This window comes from Manis javanica, chromosome 6 (genome assembly GCF_040802235.1).
Source record: "Manis javanica isolate MJ-LG chromosome 6, MJ_LKY, whole genome shotgun sequence".
Classification (NCBI taxonomy): domain Eukaryota; kingdom Metazoa; phylum Chordata; class Mammalia; order Pholidota; family Manidae; genus Manis; species Manis javanica.
Window position 1 is genome coordinate 136,011,066 of NC_133161.1, and position 17,541 is coordinate 136,028,606.

General features: G+C 43.3%; 1 protein-coding gene across 2 annotated transcripts in view; it reads right to left on the reverse strand.

The window, feature by feature from the left end:
- BARX2 (BARX homeobox 2) overlaps nt 1–17,541 on the reverse strand; it is a 64,326-nt gene that overhangs the window by 12,296 nt on the left and 34,489 nt on the right. The window contains exons 2-3 of one of the 2 annotated variants that reach the window (XM_017667857.3): nt 2,747–2,788; nt 1,411–1,711 (exon numbers count right to left, since the gene is read on the reverse strand). In XM_017667857.3, coding sequence (XP_017523346.1) covers nt 1,411–1,711; nt 2,747–2,788 — 343 coding nt within the window. The remainder of the gene's footprint in view (nt 1–1,410; nt 1,712–2,746; nt 2,789–17,541) is intronic. The other variant, XM_017667858.3, reaches the window with a different exon arrangement.

Sequence of the window (17,541 nt, forward strand, 5' to 3'; positions counted from 1 at the left end):
CTCTTAATGGCTGCTCACAGCATAATCAACAAAGTCTGCATTCTTTGGCCACACCTACAAGGTCCTTCCCAAACTGAGCTCTCCTCACCTCTGCAGCCTCATTCCCCCACCACACCCCGACTCATAACTTAAGTTGGCGATTCCCCAAGCCCTTGCCAGTTCCCCCAACATGCCCAGTGAGACATGCCTCTGTGCTTCTGTGTGGCATTCCCTCTGTGGAATGCCTGCTCTCTCCTGGAATCAAAGCTCTTCTTAAATGTTGCCCCCCTCTGTGAAGCCTTCCCTAACCCCATCTGACGCACTCGGCAACATCCCTGTGCTCCTGTGGCCCTGGGCCATATCCTGGCACCAGCACCCAGCACACTGTGCTGTAGCGATTGCTGCAGTTTCCTTCTGCACCACCTCCTCCAGAGCAGGAAGCTTGTCTACTACTTACTGGAACCGTAATCCCTGCCCCAGTGCCTGGCACACAGAAGACCCTCCACAAACATCTGATGAACTCTCAGGTGACTGAATCGGCAGACAAATTCCCTTTGGGTCAGTGATTTGCAGACTCCGCTCTCACATGAATTTTTATCACACCTCTACTGAACAGCTTAAGAGATGCATTTGAGTTTCTTCCCTTTCTCTTTAACAGGACTAAGGTCAACAGAGAAAACAGACCCGGAAAATCCTCCCAATAGATAGAATCACACCATTAGCTTAACCATCTCTACAGTGAGTTTGAAGGAACAAAGTCAGACACACACTCTGACCTATTTTGCAGTTAAGATAAAAAAGTAAAGAAAGGGGGTGAGGTGTTGGGACTTCCGGGTAAAGCAGGGGTCACAGCCTTTCTCATCTGGATCTCAAAGGAGTTTAAAGAAGGGACACTCATCCAGGCCCTCCTCAGTATCAGCCAAGTGTTCTGACTTAATAGCCACATATTTGCCAGGACGTCGGACAGCCCCTCCACTGAATCAATCCAGCCCTTTCCATGCAAGAGCCAGGCCAGCTGACTGGGCCCGCTGGGAGGTGGGCAGTAGAGAGAAGACTGAGAAGACCATGGACCCCAGTTCCAGATGGGAGTCCCACGGCACCTGACCATACATGTAAGCAGCTTTAAAAACCAACCATTTCCCAGCCGAGAGCCTGGGCAACCATTTACTAAGCTTCCCCTTGTTATGCCGGACCAGAGTTAAAGTATGAGGGTACAGTGAGGAGTATAGATTCAGCCACAGGCAGGCTCCTGGGGATGAAGTGCGATGAGTTCATGTGGGCGGGGCTCTGCTGACCCAAGGCTGAAGTCACACGAGCCAAGGAACAGATTCCTGCTACAGCGTCGAGGGTACAGGCCTCGCAGCCACACATCCCCACCAAGGGCACAGGAGTCTCCCCTTCTCAAGGGCCTGAACTGCGGACAGTCCTCACCTGTCTGGGGTAGACAAGTACTTCTGCTTCTGGAATTTCTTCTCTAGGCCCATGAGCTGAAGCTCGGTGAAGATGGTACGGCTCCGGCGGGGCTTCTTCTGCCGGGGTGTCGGCTGCTCCGTCTCCGACTCGCTGCTGCCCAGAACCTCAGCCCCTGAGGCCTCAGTGGAGGCAGCCTCTGCAGCCGGGTGGTGGGACAGTGCCTGGGCAATTCCTGGGGTGGCAGGGACCAGGTGGGAGATGACTGCGGGCTGTCGAGTGATCACCGAGAGGAGGGGATATGCCCGGAGGGAAGTGGGGCCTGGAAGACAAACAGGGAGGCAGGTCACATGAGGAGCAGGGGTGCAAGGAGGCTGAGCACCCTCAGAGGACCACTCGCTGAGATGGGTCTGACTTGGGGTGCTTGTGATTAGAAGGAGGTACAAATGGCAGAAGAGGAAGAATAAACAACTCGAGACCTATAACCGCTGAGTGGGCAGGAAACGTGCAGATTTGCTTGCCCTGGTGTATGAGCATTCGAGCCCTCCACAGCCAGCAAGAAGGTCCTGCAATTGCTCTGGTTTTAAGTAAACCTTTCTCTTCTCTCTCCCTCTTAACCCCCTAAATTCTGGTTTCAGAGATATGGGCCCATGGGACTTATTAGATGAAAAGAAGCAGTCATAAAAAGCAAGGAACACATACTTAGGAAACACAAAACAGACATGTAGTATGCAAGCTTGCTGAGAATCACCTATGTCTTTATAAAAATATATGGATATGGTTGTGTAACTATTAATTCCTTGTGAGAGGTCTATATACCTTGAGTCCTAACATTTTGCAGAGATGGAAGGATGTGTAAAGATTTTTTAACTCATCTCCTTTACTTCAGAAACAAGGAAACAGTCCCAGAAAAGTGAAGTGACTTGCCTAAGATCACAAAGCTAGAAACAAAAATATTCAGGTGTCAAACCAAGTTCTTCTGGCTAAAAGTCTAGCGCTCTTATCACCACCTCATGAATCACAACACACATAGATACATTATTCAGAAGATGGGACCAAAGAACTTTTAATTTACACAAAAACTCAGATCCATTAATGACTGGCGGCCTACAGCACTGTGTTGAGGATTATCAGGCTGGGTCAGAGCTTGGATGAGACAAGAGGGCTGAGGTTGAGTAACAGTGTTGGCCACGGGCGTGGGAGGTGGGGGTATAGTGACAAACCTAATATAGATGCCATTCCTACTTTAGAAGTACTTTTTTGTCCAAGAATCTGTTATGCCTTCAAATCTCAAGTAAAAGAGTTCTTCCCTTTCATGATTCAATGGTATCAGGTTTCAAATGTCATGATCATTTACCTTTGTAAATCATTTTATATCTCTGGGCCTCAGTTTTGTCATCTGTGGAGTGAGGAAAAGCACATAATTTAAAAGAATTATTCAAATTTTAATATATTTATGCCACAAAAGTACCTCTCATCCCAAGCCCATCTTGATAGCTGATGATAAGAGAGAAGCCCCAGGGGCTGCCGTGTGGGACTCGGCCCCAGTTCTGACAACCCCCTGCAAGAGCAATGTCAGAGCTAAGCACCAGTTCTGGGTGTAAACCCCTCGGAGTCACAGAAGCCGCATGTGCTCCTTGTATTCTCGCTCCCTCCCCCAGTTGGCACATCTCCTCTTTTTCACTCCCACGCTTCTGTTTTGGACCCTGATCAGTTATTAAAACAGATAACTTCACTTGTTCTTCAACAACTTCTAGTGAACCTCCCCACCCCCACCCCCACCTCCCCAGCAGAAACCACAGCTATTAAAGAATAAATCACCAAGGGCTATGACTTTCGTGAACTTGCCAACCAAGGCTAACACTTGAGGCTTTGGGTTGTGGGATTCTTTTTAAGGAAAAACAAAATCACCTGGGAATGATATTTTATAGGAAGAAAATTAGGATACCTGGGCTGGTGGTTTTGGATCTCCTCATATACATTATGAAATGCCACTTTTTGAAAAAAAGTATCTGAAAGCTTCTTATACAGACATAAGATGTTTCTCACCTCAAATCACTTTACTCCTTTAATTCTGCCATTTCTTTCAAAGGCACTGTCTGTATTGATGAGGCTAGTTTATAATCTAGAAACTCAGGACTTACCGATGCAGGAAGTGGCTAGTTACCTGTCAATAAGGCTTTTAATCATGAAAGTTTCAGCTTTCTCTTTTGTAAGAGAGTTAGATATTTTTTGTGTGTAACATTGAAAAATATTTTGGCAGTGGTAATATCTAGTGTTGGCAAGGATATGAGGAAACGGGCACTCATGTATTGTTGGTGAGAGTGTAAAACAGTATTGTCTCTTAGAAGATAAAACTAAGCAAATCTACCAAGTTATTGACCGGGCAGTTCTATAATTTAAGACCAATGTGTCCACATACACAAAGATTTATGTCCAAGTATATTCACTGTGGCCTTGTTTATAATAGTGAAAAAGGTAAAATAACCTCCATATCAATAGGAAAGTGATTAAATAATTTGTGGTACATTTATAGAATGGACTACAATGTGACTATTAAAAAGATCTATATAAACTGATACACAGACTATATATAATCTTAGATGGGAAAATATCTAAAACATTGAGAGAAAATAAAGGCATAAAACAATTTGCATAATATTAAAAAAATATTTATGCATATCTGCATTTATAAATACACTTTTTTGAAGTCCAGGAATGTGGTCACCAAACTATTAACAGCAATTGCCTCTGGAGGAGTGGAGTAAACTAGGGTGAAAGGAATCTACATGTATTAACCTAATCCTGTAAGCGACCCTGCCATACACGTTTATGGAGCATCTACTATAGGCTGTACTTCATTCGAGAAGCTGGGGATATAGCAGAGAATAATATAAAATCTTTCCTTTGTGGAGCTTACGTTTTGGTTGGGGAGGTGGACAGCAAAAAACAAGTAGATATCTAATGCCAGGTAGTGATATATTCAACGAAGAAAAAAGAATGCAGTCAATTGTGAAGATGGGGCAGGTAAGTAGGAGGGCAGGTATTTTAGGAGGGAAGTCATGGCAAAGCCTCTGTGGAAAAGGGGACATTTCAGCAGGTAAGTGACTCAATGGAGAGGATAACCTTGAGGAAATACAGGGAAGCACCCCAGGCAGAGAACCAGCTCATGCAAAGCCCATAGTGGGAATGAGCTTGTGTTTAAAGAAAAGCAAAAAGGCAGAGCGAGTATGGCGGAGAGTCCCACAGAATACAAATCTGGAGAAATCTGCTGCAGTCTGATCATGTAGGGTTGGGCATGATTCATAGTCTTGGGCAAAGAACTTGAATTTTACTCATAACATGAGAAAAAGCCATTGGTGAGATTTGAACTGGAGAAGGACATGATTGATCTATGTCTTTAAAATCCTTACAGCTAGTGTGCAGGGGAAGACTGCCTGTAGGAGTAGACATGGAAGCAGAGACATAACTTAGGAGGTGAGGCAATACTCTAGACTGTAGTATGGGCCAGAGGGGCAGCACCTGCAGTAGCGAGAGTCGTCAGAGTCGGAGTGTGCTTTACGGTTACAGCTGAAAACTTGTGAAAAGACTGAGTCAGGTCCGAGAGAGAGAGAGCTGCCACGTGAGGTCTGGGGTTTTGGCCTGAGCAACTAGAGGAATGATGGTGCCAGTTCATAAGAAGGGCAAAGAGCAGGATCAGGGGAAACCAAGATTTCTGTGTTCGACAGGTTGCTATTACACATGGTAGGTGTGTTTGCTCTCTAAAAAGCAAATCCAACTAAAAATTTGATTAGAATTACACTAACCTTACAGGTTAATTTAGGGAAAGACTGTTCTTTTGATGATCCTGTCCTCTGGAGGTTGAAAGGCATTGCTGTTATTTTTATATGGCTTTTGAGATGTATGCAATTTGATTCCATAAAGTTTAAACCTACTGGAAACTCTCATTTAAAAAAAAAACTTCTGATGAATGATAATGATTTATGGCAACTTCCTTCACCGAAGTCTAGAGTTTCAGGAATTTTGACTCAGTGCTGATGCAAATTCAGTGACAAAATTGCACTCTACCCCAGTGCCTGAGAGCCCCTGGCTGACACTGGAGGCACACACAGAGTCACTATGACGCTGATAAATGTCTGGCAATTTCAGGAGGACCTCCATTATAAATAAATATAATTGCAGTGAGGCCCTATGTTGAGTTTTTGGTATTTGATATGTATCTCTGAGATTAGGAAGGAACAAGTATGGCTGGAAAAGAAGTCAGGGTAGATAATGTATGTGCTACAAAGTACTGAGTCTCCTGCAAAGCAAACCAAAGGGGAGCAAAATGAAACAAAACATACTTTTGCCAGCTGGTTGCTGTCTTTTCTTGTTTTAATATATGACCTGATTTCCAACAAAACAGCCTTGGCCCATGGCTCTAATTTCCCAAAGCGCTTGCACACCCTCATTTCATATTCTCACAAAGGTACTACGAGATCATCCAGCCATATATTTATATTTTGGCTGAAAGTCCAATTTCGGTTTTAAAAATAGGAGGGAAATGATAAATTAATGCACACATTAGGGGTTCCTGAGAAGGCAGATCATGTATAATGCTATGTATTAAGCACGTCTTTCTCTTTTCCTAAGAATTATCACTATGTGGAAATGCTGATTGAAGACAGCTGCCTGCCACACTGGATCATTTACATACACTTGTGAGATTCAAGCACATTATCTGCTACTGAGAGGGAGTAATGACTAGCAAAGCAAAGGCACTGTTTAAGCAAACACATTCTTCGTTGACAAAGGGAGTGTAAACATGACCTCAATGAATGTATTTCCTAATAGTTGTTTTCCTTTGACCCATCCCCCTAACCAGTGTTTTGCTGTAGGGTGGTTATCACATAACCTTGTGTATTGTATACCTAGAAATCATTCCCTGCTAAATGGCTGGCCATTTTGAAGATCTGTTGTTGGATGAGAAAACCTGAGTACATTACGGGTAGGCTGAGGCCTTGGGACATCCCAGGGAGTTAAGGGAGATCAACATTTGTAGGTTAAACTGAGTAGCCGTCACACTGATGCTGAAAATCACCTGTAAAACTCATGCATGTGAACGTGCGAGGGCCAGCCACAGGCGGAGTCCAGGGTTGCCAATTCCAGGCACACATCTCAGTGTAAGTTCTCCTTCATAGCAAAAGTCAGTCCTCTCCAGCTGCAGCTGTAATTGAACTTCAGAGCAGAATGCCCGAAGAACAGTTCTTGTCCTACACACCTCCTGTGGGCCTCTCCATTCCTCCAGCATTCCAGTCCCCATATTGACTCGCCACACCCACATTTCCGCTTGACTCAAGCAAGGGCCAAAGGTCTAAGCGGATAAGAATCTCTAAGCTGCCTGCTCGACTGATTTATGTTCCAGGAATGTGTGACCTATATACCCGCAGAAAGCTTCGGAGGGACACAGACAGCAAACACACACAAGACGTGGGCACAGATACATTTAGATAACCTGAGAGACTCAGTGGAACAACTGGGAAGCTCATCCGAGTTTCCTGGGAAAAACACATAAAATCATCCACACCGAATTATTCCCACTGGTTCACATGCCTACAAATTCACTGGTAATTCTGCACTGGGCAAAGAATACGACCTCCAGTTCTGAGTCATGGAGTGATCTTGAGCAGGTTACCAGAACTTTCTTTGGTTCAATTTCCTCTTCTATAAAGCAGGGCTAATAATAATTCTCCCCTGTAGATAACTGTGTGGATTAAATGCATTGATGTATTTGAAGAACCCAATGAACACTCAAATTACAATTAGCTCCCTTTTCTTTCCTCCCTTCAGTTAGATGCTTAATGCACAGTGAGAGAGCGTAAAGTTGATGAGTTTTCTTATCAAGAAAGCAGACTTGTGAACTGTGCCTGTGTATCTTGTCATCTGTACATTGATATGTGATTTCAGCAATCCCAGAATCTGCCAGTGGATTTGCCAGAATTGCCAAATGGAAGTCTTGAAATGCCCTCATAGATACTTATGCACTGAGACTGACAGCAACAAGAGAGCTAAAGGAAATCAGTGGAAGGGCTGACCTGGCCAGATACCCTCTAAAGCTATTAATTCTAAAGACTCTACAATTAATTACCTTGGGTATGCACACCTGTGTAAAAACTTCACACACAGAACAGCTTCAGAGGACTGCAGCACAGCCCTTCCTGGGGTAATTGCTGGCTGAAAGGAAAGGAGCGACACACAGCAGCAATTCACCGGAGAATTCCGTTTTATTAGGGAAAGGCGCTGGGTTATATAGGAAGGGGCATGAATTGATTGAGGGGGTCACTTCTATGGGGCTGGTAGCTATTGGCTAGGTGCTAGGAGTGGGAGGGGGGCGAGAGGTGATTGGGCTTCAGGTGGCGCCGTCGGGAACCGAGGACCCAGAAGAGAAGCCGGAAGTTCGCCATCTTACTGGTGGGGGCCCTTCATTGGCAAAAAAGGATGGAGTTAGGACACAGATGGAACCAAAATCAATTTCTAAAAAAACCTCAGCGAAAGCAGGTATGGGGTGGTTTAAATTAATGTGCCCTGTCTTATGTTGAAATGGGCTAAGGAAAGGCTGAGCTGAAAGCTCCATGTTGTGTGTCTATAAGGATGACACAGTAAGCATGGGAAAGAAGGGGACGGTGGGGGGAAGGAAATACCAAGAGGCTCTGAGTGGTCTTTTAACTTTGTGATACACAAGGTTCTAGGCCAGCAAGAGTTAATGGAATAGATGTACCCTTTACAGGTTGTGGCTTTGTGTGACTGAAAAAAAGAGACAATGTTTTAAGAGGCCAGCACAACAGCTGGCAAAATGCCTTAGCTATTAGCTACCTACATCATTAAAAAAAGGGGGGCATTCTGATGCATTAAGTTAAAATAAATTAGAAACATATGAAGTAAATTTATTCTGAAATCCACATGAGGCTGCCGTAATGTAAACTCTGGAATAAGCCTCTAGCTAAATAAAACCTTAAGAAGGTTCACAAAGGTTGAAAAACATAAAGGGAGTAAGGAGAAAATATCTTGGGATTTTAGAAAAATGAAGGAAGTCTGGACAATAAGCAGAGGACATCAGAGCAACTCTGGTAGGCTGACTGCATCATGCCATCTTTTCAGATTCTTGATTTTGCAGAGACAAGCTCAGTCTTACCACAGTGTCACCAAAACTGGGCATCCACGGAACCACCAGGTTACACTGGGAACTAAGTGAAAGCAATTCACAGCCCAAATAGACAAGTTTGGGGACCTTCCCACGCTGCCTAGGCTGTCATATCACCTAAATGTGGTCATCAGCCACCCTCTAGCCTTCACTGCTCCCCATCTCCCGCAACTGAAAAACACACTGGAGATGGCATTGTCTTTTTCCTCCTGGTGATTGTTTTCTACACCCACCCACACCTGTTTCCATCCATACCTCATAAACCCTCACTGATGGAAAGCTTCCTGGAGCAGCTGTTGTTTAGCACAAAGACTGAATTAATTACCCCTATCTTTGTGCACACTTTTCACCCTTACTTATTCGCACCTTGTAGTAAGAGTTAACTTGTTTACCCTTCTATTTCTCACTAAACTTCCTTAGGACAAAAATAAAAAAGTGCCTCTTCCTGGTGTTAAGTACATGCCTTACTGGAACTGATTTTACCTGAATTCGATTAGGACCCCTGATGTGGCTCTGACACCTTTGGGCTCTACGACCCCGGTGAAACCATACTTCCAAGCTTCTGTTTTCTCTTCTGTAAGATGGCAATAATAATATTTCTCCATAAGGCTGCTGAAGGGTAATACTGGATAATGACTATGAAAAAATAGCTTTAAACAAGGAAGGAACATACCCCGAAAAGGTACTACTTTTTTCAAACACTCAAAATGCACCAATTTCCCGTATTTTAGAGATGCCTCTCTTCACTAAGAATTCACAACCCTGCTCTCTTGTGCTGATGTAATTCATCCTTTTGCTTCACAATTTCTAATGAAGGTTCTAGTGTCACCTGGACAGAATCTGACCAGAAGGAATCCTCTGGTTCACTGTCACCATCAACGATGAATCTACCAAACAGCTACTCGGCCCTGTTCTGCTAGAAACAGGAAGAGAACCATGCCTCATCTCTGCCCTCAGAACACTAATAAATGGGGAAATGACGTGTTAAAACAAAGGGTAAATAGGAAAACATGCATGTGGCAAATGCTGGATAGCCTAAGAACCGTAAGAGTTCAGGACAGAATGCTGTGTTCTAGTCATAAAAAGAGGAGAAGCTGGGTTATGAAGGAAAGGAAGGAATGGATCCCAGACGTGCCATCAAAGGGCCACCAGATCTGGAAAGCCACTAGCTCGGGGCAGGAGTGGAGGGGCAGACACAGAGAAGGTGTGGGAAGACTCAAAGGCTCCAGGAGCAACTGCAGAACTGGAGCCCCTCTGCTGTGTGAGAATATTTTGGTTGAAAAGATAAGGCTTATGGAAGCTCACCTAGCTTGAGGTAACAATTAGAAACCCATGCAGGGACACCTAACAGACAGGGACAGTCTACAGCTGGAGCTTCCCAGAAGGGCTCTGAGACTGGAGTGCAGATTTTACACAGACCCAGAGTCCGAGGATTGAAATTAGACTTCTTTGCCCAAGAGGAAAGGCTTAAGAACAGAGAATGGAGGCCTGGGCATTGGGCTCCACCTTCATCAATGGGGCAGGAAAAGGAAATAGAACCAAGAAACAAGACAGACATGGTGGCCTCCGGACCAAGTAGCCCAGAGCCAATGAAAGTGGCCAAGGAGAATTTCAAGAATGATCAACTTTCAGCCAGGTTACTCACTAGGAAATCTTTTGACATTAGTTTGGAAACATTCCCCCCTTATCTGATACTTCCAGACCTATCTTCATGGTATAGGAATCTCCCCAGGCAGGCTGGGAAAATGTGCATAATGCCAAGGCACTGAGAAAAGTTTCTGGAAAAACCAAAAAGGAGATTACCTTTCTGTAAGTGGCCCCATAGGTCCACAGGCAACTCCTGATTACCCAGAGGGAGAATCATCTGCCAAACTCTAAACATCTCATGCCAAAATGCAATTTTCTAAATCCAGTTCAATTTCCTTCCTCTCCTATGCATTCTAATCCTGTTTTAAATATGCTCTCTATAGCTTGCCTTTAGTTGCAAAGATTAGAAACAAAGTGGAATATCAAAGAATAACATCTGAATGCAATTTAATGAATTATGGAATACCTAGCATAGACACCGTGCCAAGAACTGAGGATAAAATGGTACCCCAGGGCAGACCAGGTCTTTGCCCAGTTTACAGTCTGGCCAGGATAGCATAGAGTTAAGAAGAAGTAATTCAGATGCTATAAGGAGCATTTGGCAGGAGGATTTCACCAAGCACAGACTGTCAGGATGCCCCTGAAGGATGACGTTAGCTGAGATTCTCCAGTCAGAAGTGAGTAGAGAATAAGAAGGAAGAACTGAAAGTATACGAATTTGCCAAACACTAACAGTAAAAAAGTGTTTTTAAGCAAAACAAAAGAACACAAGTTGAAATGGCATTTGGGCCTTACTGAAGAATACCTAAAGAAATTCTGCTGTTGAAACTGGTTCCACTGAGCGGGACAAGTGGGAAGAGTTCTCTGCTGCAACAAGGAGATGAGTCATTAAACCGAGCACTTCAAACAGTGTCTGGTAAGGCCTACAAAACACAGTCAGTGATCAGGATATTTCCCTTTGCCATGATGGCATTTACAGGCATTTTCATCAGGAGGTCTCAGAAGCATGCAGGCGGTCATGTCATTTCTATGGTTACATCTCCTTTTCCTGGTATGCCCTTGTTTTTTGATAAAAGCATACCTTTAAGGTTATGGAGCTAATGAGGTCAGGGGACACAGAACTACACTGCAAAAAGGACTCAAACTTTGGAGAAATGTACCCCATGAAAGACAGGAGGAAAGAGAAGTTCTGTATCTGATGGAAGGACCTTTGGGTAGAATGAATGAGTTCCTCTCCCCTTCTCTTTTACTCCACCTTTAAGATCAAACGGCAGCCAGTGTATCCAACAGTAGGAGAAAATTTATACAGCAGACATCAGTATTTCCTCGTGTTTGAGTCTTACTCTTGCAGGTAATAAGGGAAAACAGTAATAAAGGATAATGGTAGTAATAACAGCTATAAGATTCTACTACACAGTCAACATGAATCATGAGAACCATGGTTATGCAACTGGCCAACCAGGATCAAAAACATTTGCTCCCTCCTGCAGGAAGACCTTTGCTTTCTCTGCACTGAGCCTGAGTCTATTAAGATCCCACTCTACCCCCAGCAATGACACTGAGCCTGCTTGCAGTCCACATGAGCTCTCTCTTGCTCTCAGTTTTCCTCTTCTGTAAATGAGGGAGTTAGATGATTTCTAAGGTGCCTTTTAACATACCATAAGTTTATAAGCAATTACGTCACTCAGATACTGTGTGTCTTTCTTACATTTCTCAACTTGACTGTAAAGTTTCTGCCTTATACCCGTCTCCCAAAGTGTACTTCCCATATTTTACACCATATCAACTGAATAACAGCTGAATTAAATGTGTGTGCCAAGAACAAGAGTATTAATGTACATATGTAACCTTCTCCAGCACTACTAAATCTTCTCAGTTCACAAGGCAGTGAGTGATAAACTATTTACTCATCTGATATCCCCATAGGTGATCCAGATTGTAACTACTAAAGGCAAAAGACTATCTTTGCACACATCTCACCATGCACCATTAAGACTTTGAGCTATGTGATTTATAGTGAATGACACACTGAATAACAACACCAAGATGATTTTTTTCTAACCTAGCCTTTGATGGGTGAAGCAGACAGTATTAAACAAAGTCACAGAGGAAGTCCGTGTCTGATCTAGGACCAGAGCCCAGACCTCTAGAGGTGAAGATGAATGTTATGTTCATGTCACTGTACTGCCTTTTTGGGCAAGATCCTCCAAAATGCTGAGCACTGCTTGGCCCCACTTATTGCCCTCCTTTGTGTGGTCTACTTTTTCTTTTTATGGTTAACTCTTTAACTCTGCAACCCAGTGTTAAAGCACTTAGATTTTAATAATCTGAGAAAACTTGGTAAATATTACCTTGGAAGTTTCTGGGCTTTTGAAATATTGTTTTCCCTCCCAGTTTTTCTGAAGCATGATTGACCAATAAAAATTGTACATATATATATATATATAATGTACAATGTGATGATTTGATATATGTATACATTGTGAAATAATTACCACAATCAAGTTAATTAACATAGCCATCACCTCACACGATTGCCTTTTGAGCGTGTGGGTGGTAAGAGCGCATAACATCTACTCTCTCTTGGGAAATTTCCAGTACACAATACATGATTATTAACTATACATTAGGTGTTCATGAATATTGGTGTCCATGCTGTACTTTAGGTCTCTAGAGTGTATTCATCTTAAAACTGAAAGTTTGAACACTTTGACCAGCATCTCCCCACTCCTGTTTCTCTAAATTCAACTTTTTTAGACTGCACATATAAGTGAGATCGATGCAGTATTTCTATTTCTGTGCCTGGCTTATTTCACTTAGCGTAATGTCCTCCATAATGGCAGGATTTCCTTTTTTAAGGTTGAATAGAAGTTCACTGTATATGCAATTATATACACACACACACACACACACACACACATACATGATCATACATTTTCCTTACCCATTTATCTGTCAGTGGACATGTAGGTTGTTTCCCTATCTTGGCTATTATGAATAATGTTGCAGTGAAAATGAAGGTACAGCTATCTCTTCAAGATAATGACTTTATTTCCTTTGGCTATATACCCACAGGTGGAACTTCTGTGTCATATGGTGGTTCTATTTTTCATTTCTGGAGGAACTTCCACAGTTTTGCATACTGGCTGTAATCATGTGGTACATAGTTTAGGAAGCTGAATGTATTAGAGATTAACAGCTAATAATCTGATATATTATCAGCCAATTTGAAAGACGTCTGCTTGGAATTTGCTCCTGAATCAGGCTAATACACATTTAGGAGGAGAGAAGTGAGGGTAGACCTTGATTATATTACAACTCAATGATCCGCAACAGTGGTGTCAATTTGTTCATTGAAAGCAACAACTCCCTGATGGTAAGGGCCTTAGGAAGGGTCAGTCTCTCCAAAAGAAGAAAGGCTGGACAAGCCACTAAATCAAACTCATGTCTCTTAAATCTCCCCCCTAATCTCAAGGTAATGCATAGACAGAAAGGCCAAAGGAAAGAAAGCTCACTGAGCACTACTAGGGGGCAAGGCTTTGCACATACACACCTATTTAACTCCTCACAAAAATTATCCGGTGACTAGGGCATATATCTGGAATCTGATCAGAAATCTGATTCATAGCCATGCTCTTTTAAATATTATGCTATCTTCCAAAACTGTACCATCCAGCTTACCAGGGACTTTCCTTCCCGAGATTCTAGTGTTGCAGACAGTTGATGCACATTCATAGTTATAAAATCTTCTGCTTCTTCCAGGGGGTGCTAATGAGTTATGCCTGGTGCTGGCTCATATTGTGTAAGGACAGTTAATAGTTATCTCAAAGACCTGTAATTTTCATGACACAGTGGCCAATTCTCAAAAGAAAAAGGCAGGCAAGGGACATGTTTTTGTTTCTTTTTGAATAACATTAATTTTTTCCCAATAGAAAACATTATGTTTCAGTGAAGAAAATTTAAATCTACAGAAGGATGTCCACCAAAAAAAGGTTGTGTATATCCCCACATACAGGAAAACCAGTGACATTCACAGATTTCTGAAAGATAATGGAGGTCCTTTTTGGACACGCTGTGCTCTGCTTAGAAGAAAGATGGCACCATGGGTTTAGTCCAGACGAGGTAAAAGGACCGAGTTGTGTTTCTTGGGGATACAGCCTGGGTGGGAACAACATGTGACATGCTGAAATCCATATGACACAGAAATAATGACCCTATTAGCAAGACCAAAGAGCTGAGTCAAGCCACACACATGGGCAAAGAACTCAGATTTGTAGCCAGATGTGCAGGTATTTCCTCTTTGCCCAAGAGCCATTTCCCCATTGACTATGTGAGAAACAGAGTCATTTGTATTTAACTTGCAACCATTATTCCCAGAGATTTATCAGTATTGCTTTGGGTTTCCCGTCTTTAGTCTTACTTACTTCCCCAGATGGCAACAAGTTAGCAAAGACTGCCCAAAAGTAGGTGCAAAAACAAATAAGTACCCCCTCTCCTCAGCAGGTTCTGAGCTCAGGATTATAGGCTTAAACATTGTCATTGTATCAACTGAAAAAAAATTAAGGTCAATAAATTGCAGTGTAGAGTTTTACTAAGATTGATTCAAAGTACAGATTTTGAAAATAAGTGTATGTTTTTAAAATTTAGGATCTCTTTGGCCTACTTAAGATGGATATTAGAACAAGATGCTGAAACATAAGCAGAAAATGGAAAATTATGAAAATGTAAATAAATTAACTGACATATTTCATTTTATATATGTACTATTATAAACCAGAAAGGGCAGTACAAATGTAGGTTCTTGTAATTATCTGGCAGGGCACCTCTGGGCTAGCAGAGTTCTTTCCCGAACGCCTTCCTTCTTGCTGTCGACATTTCAGAACCCAGGTCCCACACAGGGAAACTACCAGGGTAGACTCCACGTGATCCTGCAACAGGCCCGCATCCCTCCAAGCACTGCAATGTGTATCCATCTCTGCTAAGCAGATGCGGCACAGAAACAGGACTTTTGACAAGAGCAACTTCTAGGCCCCCAAAGAGAAGAGCTTCAATGAGCAGTTTGCCCCGTAGGCACATGTTCCTTTGACTGGCTTCCATGGCTCCTTTCTAGTGGCCCAGCCTCTCTGGCTCTCCATCCAGATGCCCACTGAGGTCCCTTCAGGCCAGATCCTGCCTTCCCTTCTCATCACACATCTGAGAGGATGAGCAGAGAGCTACTCCAGGAGAAGTCGTCCTGGGAAACAGGGCTGAGCAAGTCTGTCCCTCTCTGGCTGTGTCCACACGATTTCTCCACAACTCAGCAAAGGGCTGGCGGAAGGCTGGAGTGTTGTAATGTCTTTCACAGCACAAATAGAGACATTGGAAAGACATACTCCGAGGATACTCCAAAAGCCTCCCAGAATAGCCTCCAACAGCAGCCAAATTAGATCATACGGAAATCTCAGAGGAAACCATCCATCCTCAGAGGAGACGAGGAACCACAGTTGGTCTTTTATATTTTTAGGCCTCTAATGAAGTTATCAGGGTCAGGTTCAACTTGCCACTTTCCTAAGGTAGTAACTGTATCTAAACTAGTGGTGAACACCTTGCTAACCCACTCATTTACTGATTAGGGCTTCTGGCTGGGCAGAGTTCAAGGGGGAAATCATCAGTCCCACCATATCAATTCCAAGTACAGTTGACGGACCCTACAATTTCTTATTCTTAACTAGTGATGATCTACTCTACCCTTAGTTTCAAAATTCTTTGGGCACTGTGGCCAAAGATTATCAGTTAGAAATACTGAACCAACGTTTTTCTCCTGAGTAATTTCTGATAATTTCTGTAGAAGCTGTCCTGCCAAACTTCTCCATATCCCTGTACTGTTCCTACTTTTTGACATATTCACATTTGCTAGTTTTTCTTAACCAGTGTTCCAACCTCTACCCCTAACCTCACCCTACTCTCCCCACAGTGACCACTGGGCATCACCCACCTGCCTGTCAGTCTAGGACCCAGACACAGGCATGATTCCCGGACACTGAGAGAAAAGGAGGCAGAGCTCACAGTCACCGTGGGAGGATTTAAAAGACCCATTCAGCCTTATTCTCTGTGCCAGCCCCTGGCCCTGAACCCACCTGCACACCAAACGGGAAAGCCTTGCATTTCGAGCACCCACATGGAAAACGGCCAGCCCCTCGAACCCAATCCTTCCCATAAAAGACAAAGATAAAACAAAGGACAGGGGACTCTTAAAAAATCCACACCTTTGAAAGTGGATGGATCCTTCTGGGCATGGACTCTGAGAAGCCTAATAAGGGAGCAAAAAGCCCAGGTGATGTCAGACCCCATGGTAAGAAGCCTCAAGAAACACTATCATTGGAAGATACAGAGAAATCAGCAGGACTAAGGAGACCTATTCATTTCAGAAACATCTGGGGCCATCTATGGCTTCAGAGAAGACCTAACAAGGCCTCTTTTCCTCAGGAGAATGGATACAAGGGAAAGCTGGGAAGGGGAAAGAAATTTATTTATCCAAGTCTTGATGATGTCCTGCCTAAACATACCTTGTGCAATGAAGGATACGTTCATTTTTCAGCTTACAACTCTGAACAATTTGGTTAGAAGAAAGTGCAAAAAGATTCCAGGAACCAATGCTCTGTGATTTGGAAAATGGCCTGCAAGCACCTGGCCATCTTGAGAAGTGGTGATGCTGAAGGTGCAGGAAGATGCACTTAATATACGAGTTGTACCCGATAGACCTGGCAGGGCCGCCACCACTGCTTCGTCGAAATCTCTGGAAGGGAAGCTTGCTGCCTAGAACAGTTAGGTGAGAACATTTCCCATGACATCCTGCAGGCTTTGCTAAACAATAAGGTGAAAGGCTTTTCCTGATGCTTCTGGGTCCAAAAGGGGAAAAGGGCCACAAGGAGAGCAGCTGGCTAGCCTGGCCCCACACAACGAAGTCATCGAAAATATGAGTCTGTCTTACCAGGCAACACGAGCACACCTACAACTCGGCTTGATCATCATTACCACCATCAAATCATTTAGTAAAAGCTTAATCCTGGGGCCTGTCATAGGGGGTGAACTGATCAAGCAACTCAGTACTGATAACCACTCCTCATTGTAAGGTTTATAATGGAGTGGGGGTGGGGATCATCTAATTTCTAAATTAAAAGATTTACTATTGCATTAAAAAAATGAAAGTAAAATAAAATCAAAATAACAGTTTTAAATGGAGGTATAGATGAGTAATATTGTCCTACTTACCATGCCTTAAAATGAGATGCTTCATGCCCTAGGCCAAAGAGAACAATGAGCCCATTCATTAATTGCTATCTCATTATTTGGGAGCCTAGCTGCCAGCCCTATTGTTCACTCTAATTATTTTGGCCTCCACTCCT